Source organism: Xiphias gladius, chromosome 12 (assembly GCF_016859285.1).
Source record: "Xiphias gladius isolate SHS-SW01 ecotype Sanya breed wild chromosome 12, ASM1685928v1, whole genome shotgun sequence".
In the NCBI taxonomy this organism is placed as follows: Eukaryota; Metazoa; Chordata; class Actinopteri; order Istiophoriformes; family Xiphiidae; genus Xiphias; species Xiphias gladius.
Window position 1 is genome coordinate 12,714,391 of NC_053411.1, and position 16,457 is coordinate 12,730,847.

At 40.8% G+C, this 16,457-nt stretch overlaps 2 protein-coding genes and 1 long non-coding RNA gene across 6 annotated transcripts; 1 reads left to right on the plus strand and 2 right to left on the minus strand.

Annotated features, from left to right (window-relative positions):
* Window positions 1-422: 422 nt before the first annotated feature.
* On the minus strand, window positions 423-4,788 carry LOC120797352. Of its 3 annotated transcripts, none has more exons than XR_005708502.1 (4): window positions 4,676-4,786; window positions 4,067-4,185; window positions 3,379-3,562; window positions 423-1,258 (listed from the first exon to the last, which is right to left on the minus strand). It is a non-coding gene; the product is annotated as an uncharacterized LOC120797352 (long non-coding RNA). The 3 variants fall into 3 exon arrangements; XR_005708503.1 differs by having other exon boundaries at window positions 4,653-4,760; XR_005708504.1 differs by lacking the exon at window positions 4,067-4,185 and having other exon boundaries at window positions 4,676-4,788.
* A 2-nt stretch (window positions 4,789-4,790) lies between these two features.
* naa38 (N-alpha-acetyltransferase 38, NatC auxiliary subunit) lies at window positions 4,791-7,716 on the plus strand. 2 transcript variants are annotated; one of them, XM_040140922.1, is made up of 3 exons: window positions 4,791-4,932; window positions 5,628-5,772; window positions 7,234-7,710. In XM_040140922.1, the coding sequence occupies exons 1-3, from the start codon at window positions 4,894-4,896 to the stop codon at window positions 7,356-7,358; spliced, it is 309 nt and encodes a 102-aa protein (XP_039996856.1). In that variant the 5' UTR covers window positions 4,791-4,893; the 3' UTR covers window positions 7,359-7,710. The 2 variants fall into 2 exon arrangements, with proteins under 2 accessions (XP_039996856.1, XP_039996855.1); XM_040140921.1 differs by having other exon boundaries at window positions 4,803-4,932; window positions 5,598-5,772; window positions 7,234-7,716.
* Window positions 7,717-7,779: 63 nt separating this feature from the next.
* On the minus strand, window positions 7,780-16,453 carry dnajc3b (DnaJ (Hsp40) homolog, subfamily C, member 3b). The gene is made up of 12 exons (XM_040140920.1): window positions 15,939-16,453; window positions 14,156-14,266; window positions 13,820-13,944; window positions 13,575-13,649; window positions 13,317-13,460; window positions 12,693-12,874; window positions 12,398-12,517; window positions 11,948-12,053; window positions 11,577-11,697; window positions 10,902-11,034; window positions 10,621-10,769; window positions 7,780-9,602 (listed from the first exon to the last, which is right to left on the minus strand). The coding sequence occupies exons 1-12, from the start codon at window positions 16,021-16,023 to the stop codon at window positions 9,457-9,459; spliced, it is 1,497 nt and encodes a 498-aa protein (XP_039996854.1). The 5' UTR covers window positions 16,024-16,453; the 3' UTR covers window positions 7,780-9,456.
* Between the last annotated feature and the right edge of the window lie 4 nt (window positions 16,454-16,457).

A 16,457-nucleotide genomic window follows, 5' to 3' on the forward strand; every position in this document is an offset into this window, starting at 1 on the left:
CTAATACAGAGGTTTAAAACAAACATAAGCCGTTTTCCCGAACACCCAGTGAAATCGGCTTCTCTTGAGCAGCAGGCTGACTCAACTGGATGGCAGTAAGGCCATGGGAATCCCTAGACCCCAGCAAGCCCTCAGTGGCTGCTCAGGGCCTTTTTTGTTTCGACAAAGGGAGTTCTGATTTGCCTCTCGCTTCAAAACTCACGGCGAAATAGGGGTCAGACCGGAGAAAGCTGTGACACCACTGCACCTGGAGATAAGAAAGCCGGGCTCCGTGGTGCTGAAATATCTGCATCCTGATGAGGTCAGGGACCATTTTGTACAGAAATAAAGATAAAAAAAAATATAAAGTTAAAAATATATCTGCTTTAGCTATTTCAAGGACGTTAGTTTTATGCATTCAGCAAATTTTATTCACTGTTAAAAGAAAGAAAGAGAACAAAGCAGGTAGTTGAGCACCGGCAAAATAAACCAGGAACAACAATGCAATAATCATATTTCTTATAATGACTGAATACATTTACTCATTGCAGCAAAAGTCCATTTTAAGTAGTAAGTGGCCTTTAATCCGATGAATATCTTTGGTTACAGGTGACTCTTCAGTTCTTGAATATTTCATTCACTTCAGTGTGTTCACTCTTAACCTCGGAAATAGTAGTTGGACAAAAAAAAAACCCTCTCAACAACCTATATTAACCTCGGGGAAAAGGATGGAAACTGAGCCTTATGATGAGAGTTTTTGTCAGACTTTATTAAGTGATGACTATCGTGTCTGACCCGACCTGACCTCAGTGGTCAAAACATCACCACCTTTTTCGCAAAAGACATTTCGGCATGTCACGGTAGGAATGAGCACAGGTGTGACTAATAAAATGAGTCCAGTACGGGTGAAGTCCACCCAGCTGCCGCAGTTTCCGGATCCTGGTATCGTTCCTGCTGGCTCAGTCCCCCACCGCTGTGGCTTACTGGCTTACTCGAATGGAACAGAGCCTCCGATAACGATGTCAGTAACACGCGTGCCTCTCCTACAATGGCGAGTGAAAATTCCTGAGGTGAAAAAGCCCTGGTGTTGAGGGAGAGAACGGTGAACAGGGTGAGGAGGTCAAGAGCTCCATCTCCTCCATCTTGCGCTTAACGCCGTTGCGCTTACAGGCGTAGCTGGAGTCGTAGTGAAGATACGCAGCTGGAGGAACTCATCCAGCGTTTCCTCCAAAAGGCCGACTCTCAAAATTCTCATGATGTTTGCTTTGAATTCACGTATCTAAAGCAAAAACATGTACAGTCAGTTAAAGGGTCATCTATTGTATAAAGAAAAAAAAAAAAAAAAAAAACTACAGTATGTGCTTTGTTCAAAAATATGTCTGCTGAATTCCCTGGATATTCCCTGAGAAAAACAAGTTTGTTTATAAAGCTCAGAATGCACTGCGACTATAATCAAAGTCTTACTTAGGTCCGTATGCACACACATCATACTGTTTTTTGCAGCATGAACATGTCATGTCGGGTCATCGCATAAGTCAGTGACACGAGAAGTTCGTTGGAAACAGTTGGTTATTGAGAAACACTTCACCAGCCTGAACTCGCTGCTAATATATATTTACTGTAAGAAGTTCTGTGCCATAATTTGTAAGATGTTTATGCAATTAAAATGCTATTGCAAGCAAATAGTACTTTGGTATTAACCTAAGAAAAAGCATGGCCAAAACCTTTCTGTACCCTTAGACAAAATTATTTTAAATCCCAACAAATACAATTAATTAAATTGCAATAAATGCCAACGCTTTTCATTGAATAAAATACCAACTATCCAGAGAACATGTTGGATTTTTCGTTTTTGAGATATCTCCGTCTTATCTGAGAAGACACAGGGCAGAGAGCAGCGACAGCCATGTGACAGAAGGCGAGAGCCTCGACCGAACCCGTTGCATCCTGAGCACATGGCCGACGGCTGGGCCTGCCGCGCCACCGCAACACTGTGTGAAGCATGACTTTTGTTTACTATCCTCCCTGCGCTCTTGTCCGTACGATACGCGTAACTCCAATAACTGGATATTATGTAAAGAAGCATTTCAATTATGCCTCATCAGCATAATTGCCGTGAACTCTCCTCCCCCCTCCCTCTGCTGCAACAGGTGCCTGAGTGGCTCCAGCTCGGCTTCCCCCGCGCCCACAAATGGGAAGAGAGGAATTCGTTAGTGCCTCGTCCAACGGCCACATCTGCCAAGAGAGAGATGGTGCGATTCTAGACACACAGGGGGAGGAGATGTGTGTGTATCTGTGCAGTGAAAGTGCATCTGAGTGTGTGACAGGAACCCCCCCACCACCACCCCCACCACCACCCCCACTAAGCCTCTGGCCACTGAGGTGTCTGTTGTTGCCAAATTGGGTGGCTGGTGAGATGGCTGCAGTGGATGTGTGTGTGTTTCTATGGGCATTTGTGTGTGTGTGTGTTTGTGTGTGTGTGTGTGTGTGTGTGTGTGTGTGTGTGTGTGTGTGTGTGTGTGTGTGTGTGTGTGTGTGTAGTTTATATACCCTCACCCCCTGCAACCATGTGTGTGTGAGGTACTATTTGCCATGACTGTGCATGTGCCTGACCATGCATCTGCAAAAAAAAAAAAAAAAAAAAAAAAAGAAAGAAAGAAAAAAAGGAAGAGGAGGAAACTAGCCAGCCATGTGCTGCCAGTCCTGACACACTGCACTACTGTGCTGTTGCTGTGTTGCCTCCCCCCCCTCGTGTCCGTTTGGCGGGGAGACATGTCGAGGATGCCTCCCCTGGGCACTGCGTTCAAGCTAACCCAGATTTTATGCAGTGTGACACACAGAGAAAGACACCGGCTCCCGTGCTCCATTCAGAGCTCAGCTGTCTCAACTGAGGCAACCCAGAGAGCAGATAATGCTTAAATAACAATCATGCAGTGGAGGCTACGGAGGAAAAAGGTTAGCTTAACATATCCCAACAAAGTGTTTTAGATGAAAGTAAGATATACTCCTCAAACCTTGCTTATTTCCTACGAAGTCAATCCATATATATATTTAAAGTGCAAAGAGGTGGTCATATTCAGTCACAGTCACAGAAAGGCAGTGGACATTTACTGCCGTCCTTGAGGTCCTGTTTATACTGCGAAAATTAGATTTAGGTCATCTGTTCAAACTGGCTCTAAATAAAGATGTGTAAATAGCCCCAAACACACTGAGAACATACGGGAGGTTGCATAGGTGTCCACATACAGTATGTGGAGTTAAAGGGATGAATTTAAAAGGGGTCACAAGCTAATTTTCATTCTTCTGCATGTTTTGTTGCCTTCCACGGGGTCAGCAAAACAAAAAAACTGGATGCGATCCAGCATACTGTACGTGTCTGTATTGTGGAATGTTATTCACCCCCAGCTGTAGCTCCCGCGATGGCGGGGTGTCAATTTGTATCCAGAGCAGTGCCACTGTTCACCATCCGTCCCTCCACCAGAGCTTGCCGACCTCACTGGCCCAGTCGGCTCGCAGGGCAGAGGGGAGCAGGTTCGGAAAAAAAACGTCCTACGAAGATGAGAGGATCATATAGGTTTTGAGCCTGAGGAAAGAAGAACGTCAAACCCACATGGGTGAATCAGGACTGTAGCTAAAAAATGTTTGTCGATTGATTCTTCTGACCAATGAATACTCATATCTTTCTTTTCAGGGTCAAACCAATGACTCGTGTGTGTCCCTTCTCACTCTCAGTGAGCACCCCCAAAGAGCCACACTCTATTTCATTTCGTATTTTAATTACCGTAAAATTATACATCTTTATCTAGATCTGTGTCTACCGTTCGTGCCCCGTCGTAACAGAGGTTTACAATAAACAGAAAACAAGGATTTAAAAATCGCCCTGCTTAGTCACACATTCAGAATAAAGGCTCCACATAACAACAGTTGCCAAAGTCTGGGAACAAATAAACCACAATAGGAACTTTGCTGTTTTAAACTTTGTTCTTTTCCATTGTATTGTTTTTTGGTAATATATTTACCGGGTAGCATTGTTTAAAGTGAGAGTATTTAACTTTTTAAGGGAGAAATAACAAAATCTACCTCTTACCAATGTCAAGTTCAATTGGTAAGCAATGAAATGCACAGTCAGGGTTGCCGGTGCTGCGGTGTCGCTTGGACCCACTGGCTTTGTGGCTAGTTCGTGCTGGATAAATACCGTGTGTTCACCTGGACGCGCCACACAAACAGAATTAGTGAAGAGGTGGAGAGAAATGTGACAGAGCCGCATCACATCAGAAGAGTCGGCGTGTGTTGATGCTGTGAAGTATCTAGTGTAGTATCTATCTAGTCTACTAGTGTGTGGGCTTGGTTAAAACAAGAACTGTGTTAATGCCTTTAAATCAAGCGACTCAGGAGAGTCTCTGGAAATGAACAGATATTCAATGCACCGTTATCCTGTTTTGTTTTGGGGTTTGTTTGGTTTTTTTGCCACCTGTGGCCGCTGTTAAGCAGAAGTTACACAGTCTTAAAAAGCTTATAGGTATCGTATTCTCTGTCATTTTTCTTGGAGAATATTGGGGAATTTATTTTTAAAACTTCGTAAAAATAATGAACGTAATATTAGGCTCACGTGGTAATTTCTTTGTAGAGAAATTTAGCTGGAACGATGGTAAAGGTGAGGTGTGAAGATGTACCTGCTTTAGCCGGTCATTCTTACATTTGACAGGGTTCCTTTCCGTTGTTTGTCACGTCTTCTCTCATCTGTAACATGCTCGAGATGTGGTGGTTTATTCAATTTTAACTTTTCATCCTAAACCCGAGTGTTTTTATTAGCTTGCCGTTCCCTTTAAAGACAACTGGAATCTGAGTTTCCGGTTTAGCTGGTCCGTCAGAGAAATTGCTCCGTGAGCAAATGCAGGGGAAGAAGAAGGGGGTATGGCGACAATGATTGAGGAAAATGGTCCTTCGAGACATGTATGTATTTGTTTAAATACATATGTTAGTATATTTACATGACTGTTCGCTCCTTTACCTGTGATAACTGAGAAAAAAAACTGCTTACTTGAAACATTTCGTCATTATCAAGGCTTCATTTGTAACTTAACCTTAGCCGCTGGCTAACGAATTAGCTTGTACAAACTGTTAAACACCTGTTAAGCATATGCAGCATGAGCCTAGATTTACCACACAATAATTGCATACATAGCCTTGGCAGTTAAATATCTATCGGTTTTCATTCAGAATAGAATTTCCTGAGTGTATTTATTAATAAAACAGGTGTAGTTAACGCTAGCCTGACAGCAAACCCAGATACCTTGCAACAAAAATCTAATTTTCAATACCAATAGATACAGGTTTTATCAGAGCCCTAGGAAATGTCTTGCTAATGCTCACTGGGTCTGACCAGAAGTAAAATACCCAGTGCATTGATGACATAAAACAGAAAACCTTAAGCAACTCTTGAAATGTTTTTACTGTAATAGGCAGATGTACAGGCATTTTGACATGATGAACGAAAAAAAAAATACTAAATGACAGCTTGAATCATATCTGTTTTTGTTAATGAGCTAATCAAGCAAGTGAGTAATTGTTTCCAGTCCAGTGTTATTTTAGTTAGTCATCTTAATGTGCACACCCAGGAGCAGCCTGAACTGTCCTCATCCTCCCAGGCCCGGCAGAAACTAGAGGGGCTCCTGAATAAGAACATGAGGATCCGCATGACAGATGGACGGACTCTGGTGGGGCTTTTCCTCTGCACAGACCGGGACTGCAATGTCATCCTCGGCTCGGCTCAGGAATTCCTCAAATCCACAGGTTGAGAAGTTCTTTCCATCATGCAAAAACACGGTGTTCTTAGACCAGTGCGTCGTCATCAACCTAACAGTTTTTCATCAAACTTTGTAACATGTAGTCAACCTACATGTTATATCATGTGATATCATGACAGTAAACATTAATACAGTAACGAAAGGGAGGACCAACCATGAGCGTCTTGCTACCCTAAAATACTTTCCTTCCCTTCCTCCTCATTTCCTTGGTGACAATGCTGTTTTTTTTTTTTTTTTTTGCTCTCATTTTGCCAGTCATTTCCTCACTGTAGGAAACAAATTAAGTATTGTAGTTTAAAGTGTGCTATGAAAAAGTATTTTTTAATGTCACCCCATATTATACATCTTACCACTGAAAGTTCACTAAAGCCAAATATAAACACTGATCAGAAACAATGGGTATTGCAGAATAATGAAATATTAGTCTGTTTAAAAACTTTGGATATGGATTACAAATGTACATCTTTTTGTTGCAGCTTGTGCTATTTTGTGCTATTTCAGAACTAGATTTAAAATGGGAAAGTAAAGGAATAACATTTTTCATGTTTTAAAACCAATTCATTATTTAACACTTTAGGGATACAATTATCAATTATTTTCATAATTTGATAAATTAATCTGCAGATGACTTTCTATATTAATTATTTGGTAAGAAAATGCAGAAAAATTTCCATCTCAATTTAGTAGTCCCAGATGAGGCCTTCAAATGTTGTTTTGTCCAAAGCCCAAAGATATTCACATCAGTTTAATCAACCAATCAGTTAATCGATTGTTCATTTCTAAAGTCTTGTGACTGGCTACTATGAGCCTGCTCATTTGTAGTGGACACAGATTTTCATGTTTATATTGGCTGTCCAAATTCTGTTTACTTGTGTCGGAGACGAGCTGTAGTGAGGACGGAGAGGACAGGATTAGCTTGAAACAAAAAAAAGTTGCATGAAGAGTGTATGTTAGGATACTTCTGATAGGAAAAGCTCTCCAGGAAAAACTATCAAAGGACGGCGCTCTTACATCACTACCATGTGGCCTCAATGTGAATCATCTGACATTATGTGAAATACCCATCAGAGGTTAAATGGAGGTCAATCCCTCATCACTCAGTAGGAAAGATTTAACTTTGTGGAATAGAAACAAACATCTTCTCTTCAATTTTTAAATTACATGATTTTGGCTATTACATGCTCTGGCCCAGCACAATAGCCAATAAAATGAAAACTGCTATAAACAATGAGGAGACTGTTTATTAAAGTCGAATGAGATTTCTCCAGACTTCTTTGGCATTAAGAACAACCTGGGTTTTTTTTTTTTTTTTAACAGAATTTATAGACCCATTGTAAACAAAATAATCATAATTCAGGGTGACACTTAATAGTTTTTTCCTTCATAAGTATGGAAGTAAACCCATGTCTCACCGGGATAATTCAACTGGATTGTCTTTTGCCTTCAGACACATTCTCACAGGGCGAACCCAGAGTCCTGGGCCTGGCCATGATCCCCGGTCACCACGTGGTATCCATCGAGGTGGAGGCAGACAGCCTGGATGACACACAAGGATTTGGAGCGAACCACTGACGAAGCCCTGCCCGTTTGGACAACACTCAGCAATCATGCGACTGACTCTCACTGAGCCAGATGTAAGGCTGTTACTGAGCCCAGAGAACAATGGACATCTTCGTTGGAGGATTTTATCAGTTGCTCAGCGTCTACAGATGCAGAGCCCCTGTGTCAGTATTCTGGATTTAACCAAGTCCCTCCATGCTTGAAGAAGCGTCCATTTGCAGTGACAGCTGTACAGTACAGCATGTGTGTATGACAGGAGGTGGGCAAACAGAAGCTACCTGGATGTATGTGGAAATGGTGTTTCAGTGCTGTGTACGGTAAACGTCTTTGTTACAATGTTTTAAAATAAATCACCGTATTTGAGGCTTTGTGTTGCCGTCCCTGCTACCATGTGTTATGCTCTACAGCACATTAAGAAACTAGAACGAATTGGATTGTTTCAATATTTTAATACACTTGAGCCGTCAGCTGATTCAGTTTGGCAACAGAAAAGTTGATGCCACTAACAACAGAAAATCCTAAAAAGAAAACCCAGAAACAAAACAATCACGCTCAGTCCATTTAAATACAAAGAGCCTGTCACATTGGTTCACACAGTCGGGCAGTAAATAGGATTCAAAGCAGTTACAGTCACTGTTTCCTTAAGCTGTCATTGACAAAATAACTTAATTTGTGCTAAAAAAAAAAAAAAATCAAATCTTCATAAGACTGTCATCATAGCTTATGGTTAAACTGTTGTGTGTCTTGCATGGCAGAAAAACTTGAGCCTCATTTGCAAATCTGCACTTTGATTACATCTTCAACTTAATGGTTTTCAGTTTGCGCCTCAGTGTGACCTGTTGGACAAATATTATCCAGATACACGGTTTTTCAGGCTCCAACTCAGTATAACATTCGACATGTGTACTTTTTTTCTTTTGGACCTTCTTATATACGAGGCTATCAGATAGCCACTGAAGACACACTTGGTTTGTAAAGAGTCTTTGAAGGGCTTTTTAAAAGCCTGCAGTAACATTTCAGGAGTGGAGAACACGTGGAGTGGTTTTTCGAACAAAGGGTAAAAGTGCAAGTTTTCAAAGACATGCTTTGACATGAAGTGAAAAGGGAAAGACAAATACTACAGTTCTTGACTCAGCCATCAGTTGTCACACCTTTGTGGGGTAGACTGAACTTTTTTCCAGTTGTTTTTTGTGTTTTAACCATCTCTTCAAATTTGTTTACATCCGTAATGTTTGCAGTTGGATATATAGCCTGTTTAAAATATAATACTTCCACCCAAATGCAGAATTCACACATTCCAATTAGATGACTGTACAAAACCAATGGTAATTTAAAGCAAAATCAAAAACAATCAGAGCGACTACGCTGATTTAAGATCCATAGGATTTCAAAACTTTTATACCCATAAGTTTCATGTAATAGTGCTTAAATCTCACCTACTTACCACTGATGTAGAAGCTCAACAACAAGTGTCTCCTGATGTCATTAAATACAAAAATTTTGGTTCTCTAGTGTAGAGATGCTTTGACATTGTCAAAAATACAAACTGAGATCAGTAAACATGTAGTTCCTTTAAAGAATACTGCAAGCAGAAAACCAACAAACTGGCAGCGTTCTATGTATTGTCCAAGCAGAACCTACTGCATTAAAAAAATTGAGTCCCTTGGTAAAGTTTCAAAATGGCACAAAGAAACAAATGAGTAATAAGAACAGACATCCCGAAAAAACAAAGAAAGAAGTCCAATAACGACTGCTTTCAACCATCACCTTTCCATTACTGCGGACCTCAAATGTTGACACAAGACTTCATTTTCTTCAACCAGAGCAACAACTTAGTTCAACAGTAGCCACAGTTCAGTCCTTAGTTTTTGTGGTAAGAAGTCCAGGTTTTTTTTGTTTTTTTTTTCCACTAAAAAGGCTCAAACCTCCACTGTCCAGACACAGAATGAAAAAGCAAAGGTTCACGTAACCCACAAAACTGTGTCCAAGCTGAAGCACAAGTTCTAGAAGAGGACTTCATAAATCCGGCATAGATCTTCCCCCAATGCCCCATCCATCCGAAAATGTCTCCAGCCCCCGCTTGTTTTTTCGTGAAGTCCTCCTAGTTAGTCTAGTTGTACTGGAACTTGAAGTGGAAGCTGCCCCCAGACTCAAAGGGGTTGAAGTGAAAAGGCCAGGACTGTTGTCCTCCACCTCCACCCTGCTGGTTTTCCGGGTCCAGGGGATCCTCACCGGCATCAAACTTCTGCCTCATTTCTGGTGAAACAATTGGAAGGATGGAGGGGCAAATTTAATTTGCTAATTGCTAAACTGTGGAAGGGCATTTTTATAGTCATTTCTCAGCTTTATACTGTTTACAATTTTAGCACACAGAGCCTGACTGTCAATCAAAGAGCTCTCTTTGAAGAGCCACTGGTTTACGTCTAGCTCTAGCAGCAGTGTCCATTGACATCTAGTATTTGGAGCTAACAAAGTGCTGAGATATCGGACTTTTAAAACTTACTTTCATAGCCCTGTTTTTGCTGTTTTGGAACCAAATTAGAACTGCGTTAGACCTCTGATTAAAGGAATTGTTTGACATTTTGGGAAATATGCTAATATGCTTTCTTTTCGAGGTGCAGATGAGAAGATTGATACCACTCTCATGTTTGTCTGCTCAGTACGAAGCTACAGCCAGTAGCTGGTTTGCTTAGCTTACCTGGCGCACTCGTCGTTTTTTTTTTTTTTTTTTTCTGTTTTTTTTTTTTTTACATATTAAAAAAATGAGATACGTCAGGTTAATTGGTGAGCTTCAGAGGTGCTGGTAGGTGTATTTCGTTACTTTGGACAGAGCAAGGCTACTTGTTTCCAACGTAATCCGAGTTTACCAGCTGCTGGCTGTGGTCTTCATATTTAAATGCACAGACCTGTGAATGGTATCAATGTACTCAACTAACTCTCGGAAAGAAAGCAAATGAGAACATTTCCACAAACGTGTTCTATGATTCTTTTTAATTAGCTTCTAGTGTGAAAATGGGACATTAGCATTTGTTATTATCATGCTGCCGTAAGCCACGCAAGAACTTTTTGGCAATTCAATGATTTCACGGAGAACGAGTTTTGTTTTCAAGAGAGATCAGACAACAGGCTCACTGAGGAACCCTTGAAAATGACGCTAAAACTGAACCTGCTCGTTTGTTGAAACTCACTCTTAAAAAATGTATGTTACATTCTTAAAATTAAAAATGCAGTAGCTGTCAGGTATATGCAGTATGTGACTAATTTAGCCCCTGACCTGGGTCGGTTAGGACCTCTTTCGCTGATGCGATGTCGATAAATTTCTTTTCCGCTTCCTTCTTCTCTGCCTCGGACTGGAAGTTGTCGGGATGCCACTGCTGTGCCAGCTTCCTGTACGCCTTGATGATCTCCTGCTTGTTGGCATTCCTGAGTAAAACAAAGTTGGTGAGAGTTAGACGGTGTGATCTGCCCTACGAAGTGATCTACAGTGGCTGGATTTGTAGTTTGATGTCAGTCCTGAGGAAGTAAACACTGTTTGTAAGAAAATTAAGTGGTTACCTGTTGACACCGAGGATCTTGTAGTAGTCTCTCTTACGAGAGATTTTGAGCAGTTTCTGTGCTCGTTCCAGTCCTTCTCTGATATCGTTGCTGTCGCTATCAAACTCTCTAGCCTCCTGGTAGTCCTCCACCGCTGAAGCAAAATGGATATTAAAAGATGGTTTAATAAAATTATCATAAATTAGCGTTTGTGAGCCACACAATTGTGTTGACTGTTTCGGGACAATACTAAAATTTGTATTAAAATAACTTTTTTCAGTCCAGATTGGTTGAAATCCCAAATTAGCGAGTAGCAAGACAGCGTTGTTTTACACTAATCCTTAATGTAACTAACATCTATTTAACAGTAACTTACAAGTTTTACCTGATTTTATTTTGAGAGTGGGAATGATCATAAAGACTAGTCTATCAATTCATCGTGCGAATTTTGTTTTTCGTTATTATTGTTATCTCAAACCATGGAATACCTACTAAATAGACACATCTACTTTTGTTTGTGCATGCAACTGCAAGTGTGTATAGTCCTAAAATCAAAGGCATGCATTATGACTGCTCTGGCTCCTGTTAAACCTCTCTTTTAGGAACTGGGCTTAAGACTGTAACAAATATGCTTCGGGAAAATGCAAAACCAGTTTACTGCAGGTTATTGTCATAGTGAAGGGTGAGTCCTTTTACCTTTCTCGTACTCCTGGTTGAGGATGTAAGCCTCTGCTCGGTCTCGGAGGACGTTGGCGTTGCGGGGGGCTCTCTGATGGGCCTCTGAGCACACGTCTATCGCCTGCTGAGCCAACTTAATCTAATTTTGGCAAGAAGCACAAGATGTTTTAGACTCTGACATAAACCAGCAGAGCACTGGGAACGGTAGGTTTCGTGCCAACTAGAGAAAAACCTGTGCAATTGTGCGGTATTTTTAAATAAAAACAATTTATTTCAAAGTTTTACATCTTCTGGACCATTTATCAGAAGGAAAAAACTGGCCATCACTTGGCTGGAAATCCATCCAGAGCTTTAAATGTACAGACAAAGGTTCTCCTTTTCTCACTCACCTTGACGTAGCAGAAGCAGATCCTCTCTTTGGCCAGGTTGGTGTAGTATACGACGTTAGGCTCCGTTTTCATCACTGATTCATACTTATCGATGGCCTCCTGATATCTAAGTTTATGGAGAGAATTTGTCAATCGAACTCAAAAGTGTTGCTTAGTTTTATGTAACTGTTTTTAAGAGTGTCAGGAAAAAAAAAAAAAGATACTGAGAGCAGATATGACATTTCACATGCAGATCAGGTTAAAGATTTGAATGTGTAATACTGTACAGAATGTGCCTTGACTCATCAAACCGCCAGCACATGATTCTGCTACCTTTTATCTTAAGAATTCAAAGTAGCTTTCAGACGCACAAAATAACTGAAAGCACAAGTATGGTAAATAAATGTCAGATGTCTTAAGAGGATCATAATTCAGGAGGGAAAAGTGCACCAAAGCTAGAGGATTACTGACCTCTCCTCATGAATGAGCTCTTCTGCTGAGTCCAGCTGCTTGCTGAGCTTTTTCACCAGCTTGTAGTGGCTGAAACACTCCTTGTCATCCTGGTCGAGCTTCAGACACTCTCGGACGTGACTGCACGGAGAAGGATGGATAGATAGATGGGTGGAGCGGAGGGTGCTCAAGTATATTTTGACTTAAAAACAAATCCTGAGCACCAGGACTGCTCTGAAGATGAAAATGAACTCTTTTGCATGACTCTGCTGAGCACATCAGGGCAGTTTGTTTTTATTCCAGTGACAAAGCTCACCTGAGTGACTCGTGGTGTTCCCCGAGGCTGTAGTGCAGCATGCTGAGCTTCAGGAAGGCGGCGCGGTTGTCGTTACGTAGCCTCGTTGTCGGAGTCAGATCCTGGATGGCTTTCTTCGGATCGCCCATTCGGATGTAACATTCTGCACGAAGCTCTCGCGACTCAGGATCCCAGGGAGAGATCTGAAGAAAGATCTCAACTTTAATAAAGAGTGAACGGAAATGTGCAAACCAATTCAACTTAACAGCAAATATAATGTTTACCTTGCTATTAAGTAGTTTGAGACCAAATTAGCTTATGTGGATTAAAGCATTTCTACATGAAATAGGATGATGCGCTGAGACTTTGAATTCATAGAAAAATGCTACAGTTTAAGTTCATACCTTAGTTGATAATCATGTTATTAGAGGATTTTTTTTTAAACACAATTGAATACCAGATGCAGCCACTCAAAAACAATTTATAGGCATATATTTGAAATATAATAATAAATAATGGGACAATGCAGCAAGGTAAACAAGGGAAGCTTAGTTCAAAACTACACCCTATTATTGGAATTCTGCAAAGACCCAACCTCCACTACCTGACCCTGCCCGTAGGCCCCACTACAGGGCTGACACACACCTCTATAACTCTCTCCAGCACAGTGACGGTAGCGCTGTAGTCCCCTTGGTGGTATGTAGCATGGGCCTCCTCCTGCAGCTCCTCCAGCTCGTTTGCTTTCATCAGGTGGTCGTGAGCTTCTTCGTGGTCAGGAGAGCGCTGCAGCTGAAAAAAAACAGGTAGATTTCTCCTTTAACAACATTTATTATTCTGGCAAAACACTGAGGGATAGAAGCAGTGATTTAGGAGGGAAAAAGTACTGCATATCATTGAACTTACCACTGCTTCAAAGTCCTCCCTGGCCTCCTGCGTGTTGCCCTGCTTTAAAAGGATATTCCCTCTCTGCAACCTGGCCTGAAGGAGGAGACATGAAGAGACGGGATGACAAGAAGAGGAGGTGTGAAAATGTGAAAGAGAGAACCAGGAGATGGATATGATAAGAACATGGACACATAATAAGGACATGATAAACATATTCTTGAGACTAACAATGTTTCGGGTAGTGAGTGAACAGTTGAGCTTACAGCCAAAAAGTCAGGCTTGAGCTGGATAGCTCTGGTCAGGTCTGGCAGGGCAGATTTGGATTTTCCCATAGCCAGGAACACTGCAGCTCGCTTGTAGTAGGTCAGGTAATTCTTAGAGTCTCCCTCTGGAAAATGTCAAGAACACTTTAAACTAAATTTCTATTCTGTCAAAGTCATTCATCAGATTTCAAACTACTAATATTCCGTACAAAAAATGATTTTCAGCAAGTATGGGAAAGGACAAGCATAATTAGAGAAAGGTACAGACTGAAATTGTCAGCCCATGGTGAGAATATTAATTTGTGTGTGTCTGCATGTCTGTGTGCGTAACCTTACCAACAGCAGAGTGGTAGTGGGACAAGGCTTCAGCCAGCTGACCGGCTGCCAAAAGTTTGCGGCCCATTTCCAAGTGGTGCTCGATCTCGACATGAGTTGCCCCTAAGACACCTGTAACATAAAACCGGGCTTGAGCCTCGCTGGAAATCTATCGCCGACAAAGAATGGGCAACACAACTGTAACAGAAGACGACAATGTAGTTTAATTTTGTCTGTCTGTCTTTTTAATTTGAACTTCTTTATACATTGTGATCATATTTATACATATTTCAGATCAGTAACTCAAAACACAATCAATCTGATCAATCACTCGAGTGATTGGACCCATTTGTGATTTACACGTACATTTAAACTACTAAACATTCTTTAACTTAAACAGCAAACTCCACCTATTTGTGAGTTTAGACAAGTCTTAAAATAAACCAAAATAAACCAAAAAAAAAAAGGTATAAGCCTAGACATTTCAGACAAGCTTTCAAAGCCAAGTCTATTCTGATTCAAGTATCCAGCAAGGAACAAGGAACAGAGGCACTGACTAAACCTCAAACTGATTCTTAGCATTATAAAAGTGCATTTTTGGGCATATGTTAATCAATGTATTTATATTATATATTATAGGGTTGAAAAATAATAAAATCATACCAATGGCTGGATATAACTTTGTCAACCATCCGAGATTAGGGCGAACTGTTTACACCAGAGTACTTTTTTTTCCTTTCCTCATGTGAAGTCATTGTTGGAAATGTTGCAAATCAGTGAGCAAGACTACTCTGTAGCAATATTGAATTTTTATCGGATTTTAGGATCAATATGTTGAAGTACATTTATCTGTCAGTTCTTTCACTCCTGTCAGTTTCTCAGTTTATTTTTGAAGACTCCCTTTAAAACAAGATGATGTGTCTCAAGGGGCTTATGCTCACGTTTAAAAAAAAAAAATTAAAATGAATGTACTGAATCTCTCTATATGTATTTAACGATACAACAATATAGCATGGCATCCCCTAAATACCATTTTAGACAATTTTATCAAGGCTTAATTGAGTACTCCTACTGACAACGAATTAATCATCTAAAATTTTGAAAATCGATTAACTGTTTCAGCCATTAACTGAAAATGCCAAACATTACATTTCTCAATATATGAGGATTTGCTGCTTGTTTGGCTTTATATTACTGCAATTTTAAGATCTGTGCAGTTTGGAGGGGGGTGGTTAGACTAAACAAGTATTTTGAAGATGTCACATTGGAATGTGGGAAATTATGAGGGGGGATTTTTCATTATTTTCTGACAGTTGTTAGCTGAAAATTCAGTTCGAAAAATATTTCTATTTAATGACTCAATAATTGAATTTTAAAATATTTTATATTTCTGATTATTTTATAAAGCAGGCAAAGGTCGATGCTTGAAATTTGAAATACAGGTTCCTGATGACAGGAAAGGGGGTGGTGGCCCAAACCAGAGACTGTGAATCCTGGTTACGCCTCTGTCACTGCCCACACACTGTACTTTACCATTTCCATAACTATAAACACCTTTCAAAGCTGTTTCATTTAGCTTTTAGTGCCTAAATGTTTTTGATATCAGAACGACGATGAGGCAGTGACCTTTATTTTTCAGGGGCGGACCATAATGTAACCTAGATGAACTAACTTTCCGTCACAGTTAAAGGGAAACTTGTAACAGCTAGAAACAACACAGAGGCTGGAAACCCCTGGAGAGGTCTGTACTTGTGTTTGAGGAGGATTTTAAAAGCCTGTTTTTTGAGAGTAAAGTCGGTCTTACCGTCCAGCTGGATGTCCAGGATGACACACAGCAGTGACAGGGAGCACAGGACACCGCTGAGTCCTGTCCGCCGACACGACTCCATTACTGAACTTAGTCAATCTCATACACCGGAAGCAGCGAACTTAGCGGCTCTGCTTTCACGTCGAGGGGAAATACCGAATTGTTTCATTGAAACTGTGACATTCGTTATCAAATCCTCATCGTTTCTTTCCGCCAGACCGAAGGGGCAGCAACGACGGTGTATTTACGATCCCGGTGTGACAGTGTTCCGTGTGGAAATGAGATACGCCACTAAAAGGTTCCCCCCTCGCCTCCCAAAAAAAAAAAAAAACCATTTAACAGCGCCTTTCCACCTGAAACGGGAATAACTGGGCTTTACACAAACTAAAAACACCTTCACGTAACATAATGATGGGGAAGTTGAACAGCTGACGACCTGGACACTTTGTAAACGAAACCTTTCGTTGCCCCCTTCCTTTTCTGCCCTACACTTCATTGGTTGGTCCACATGGCGCA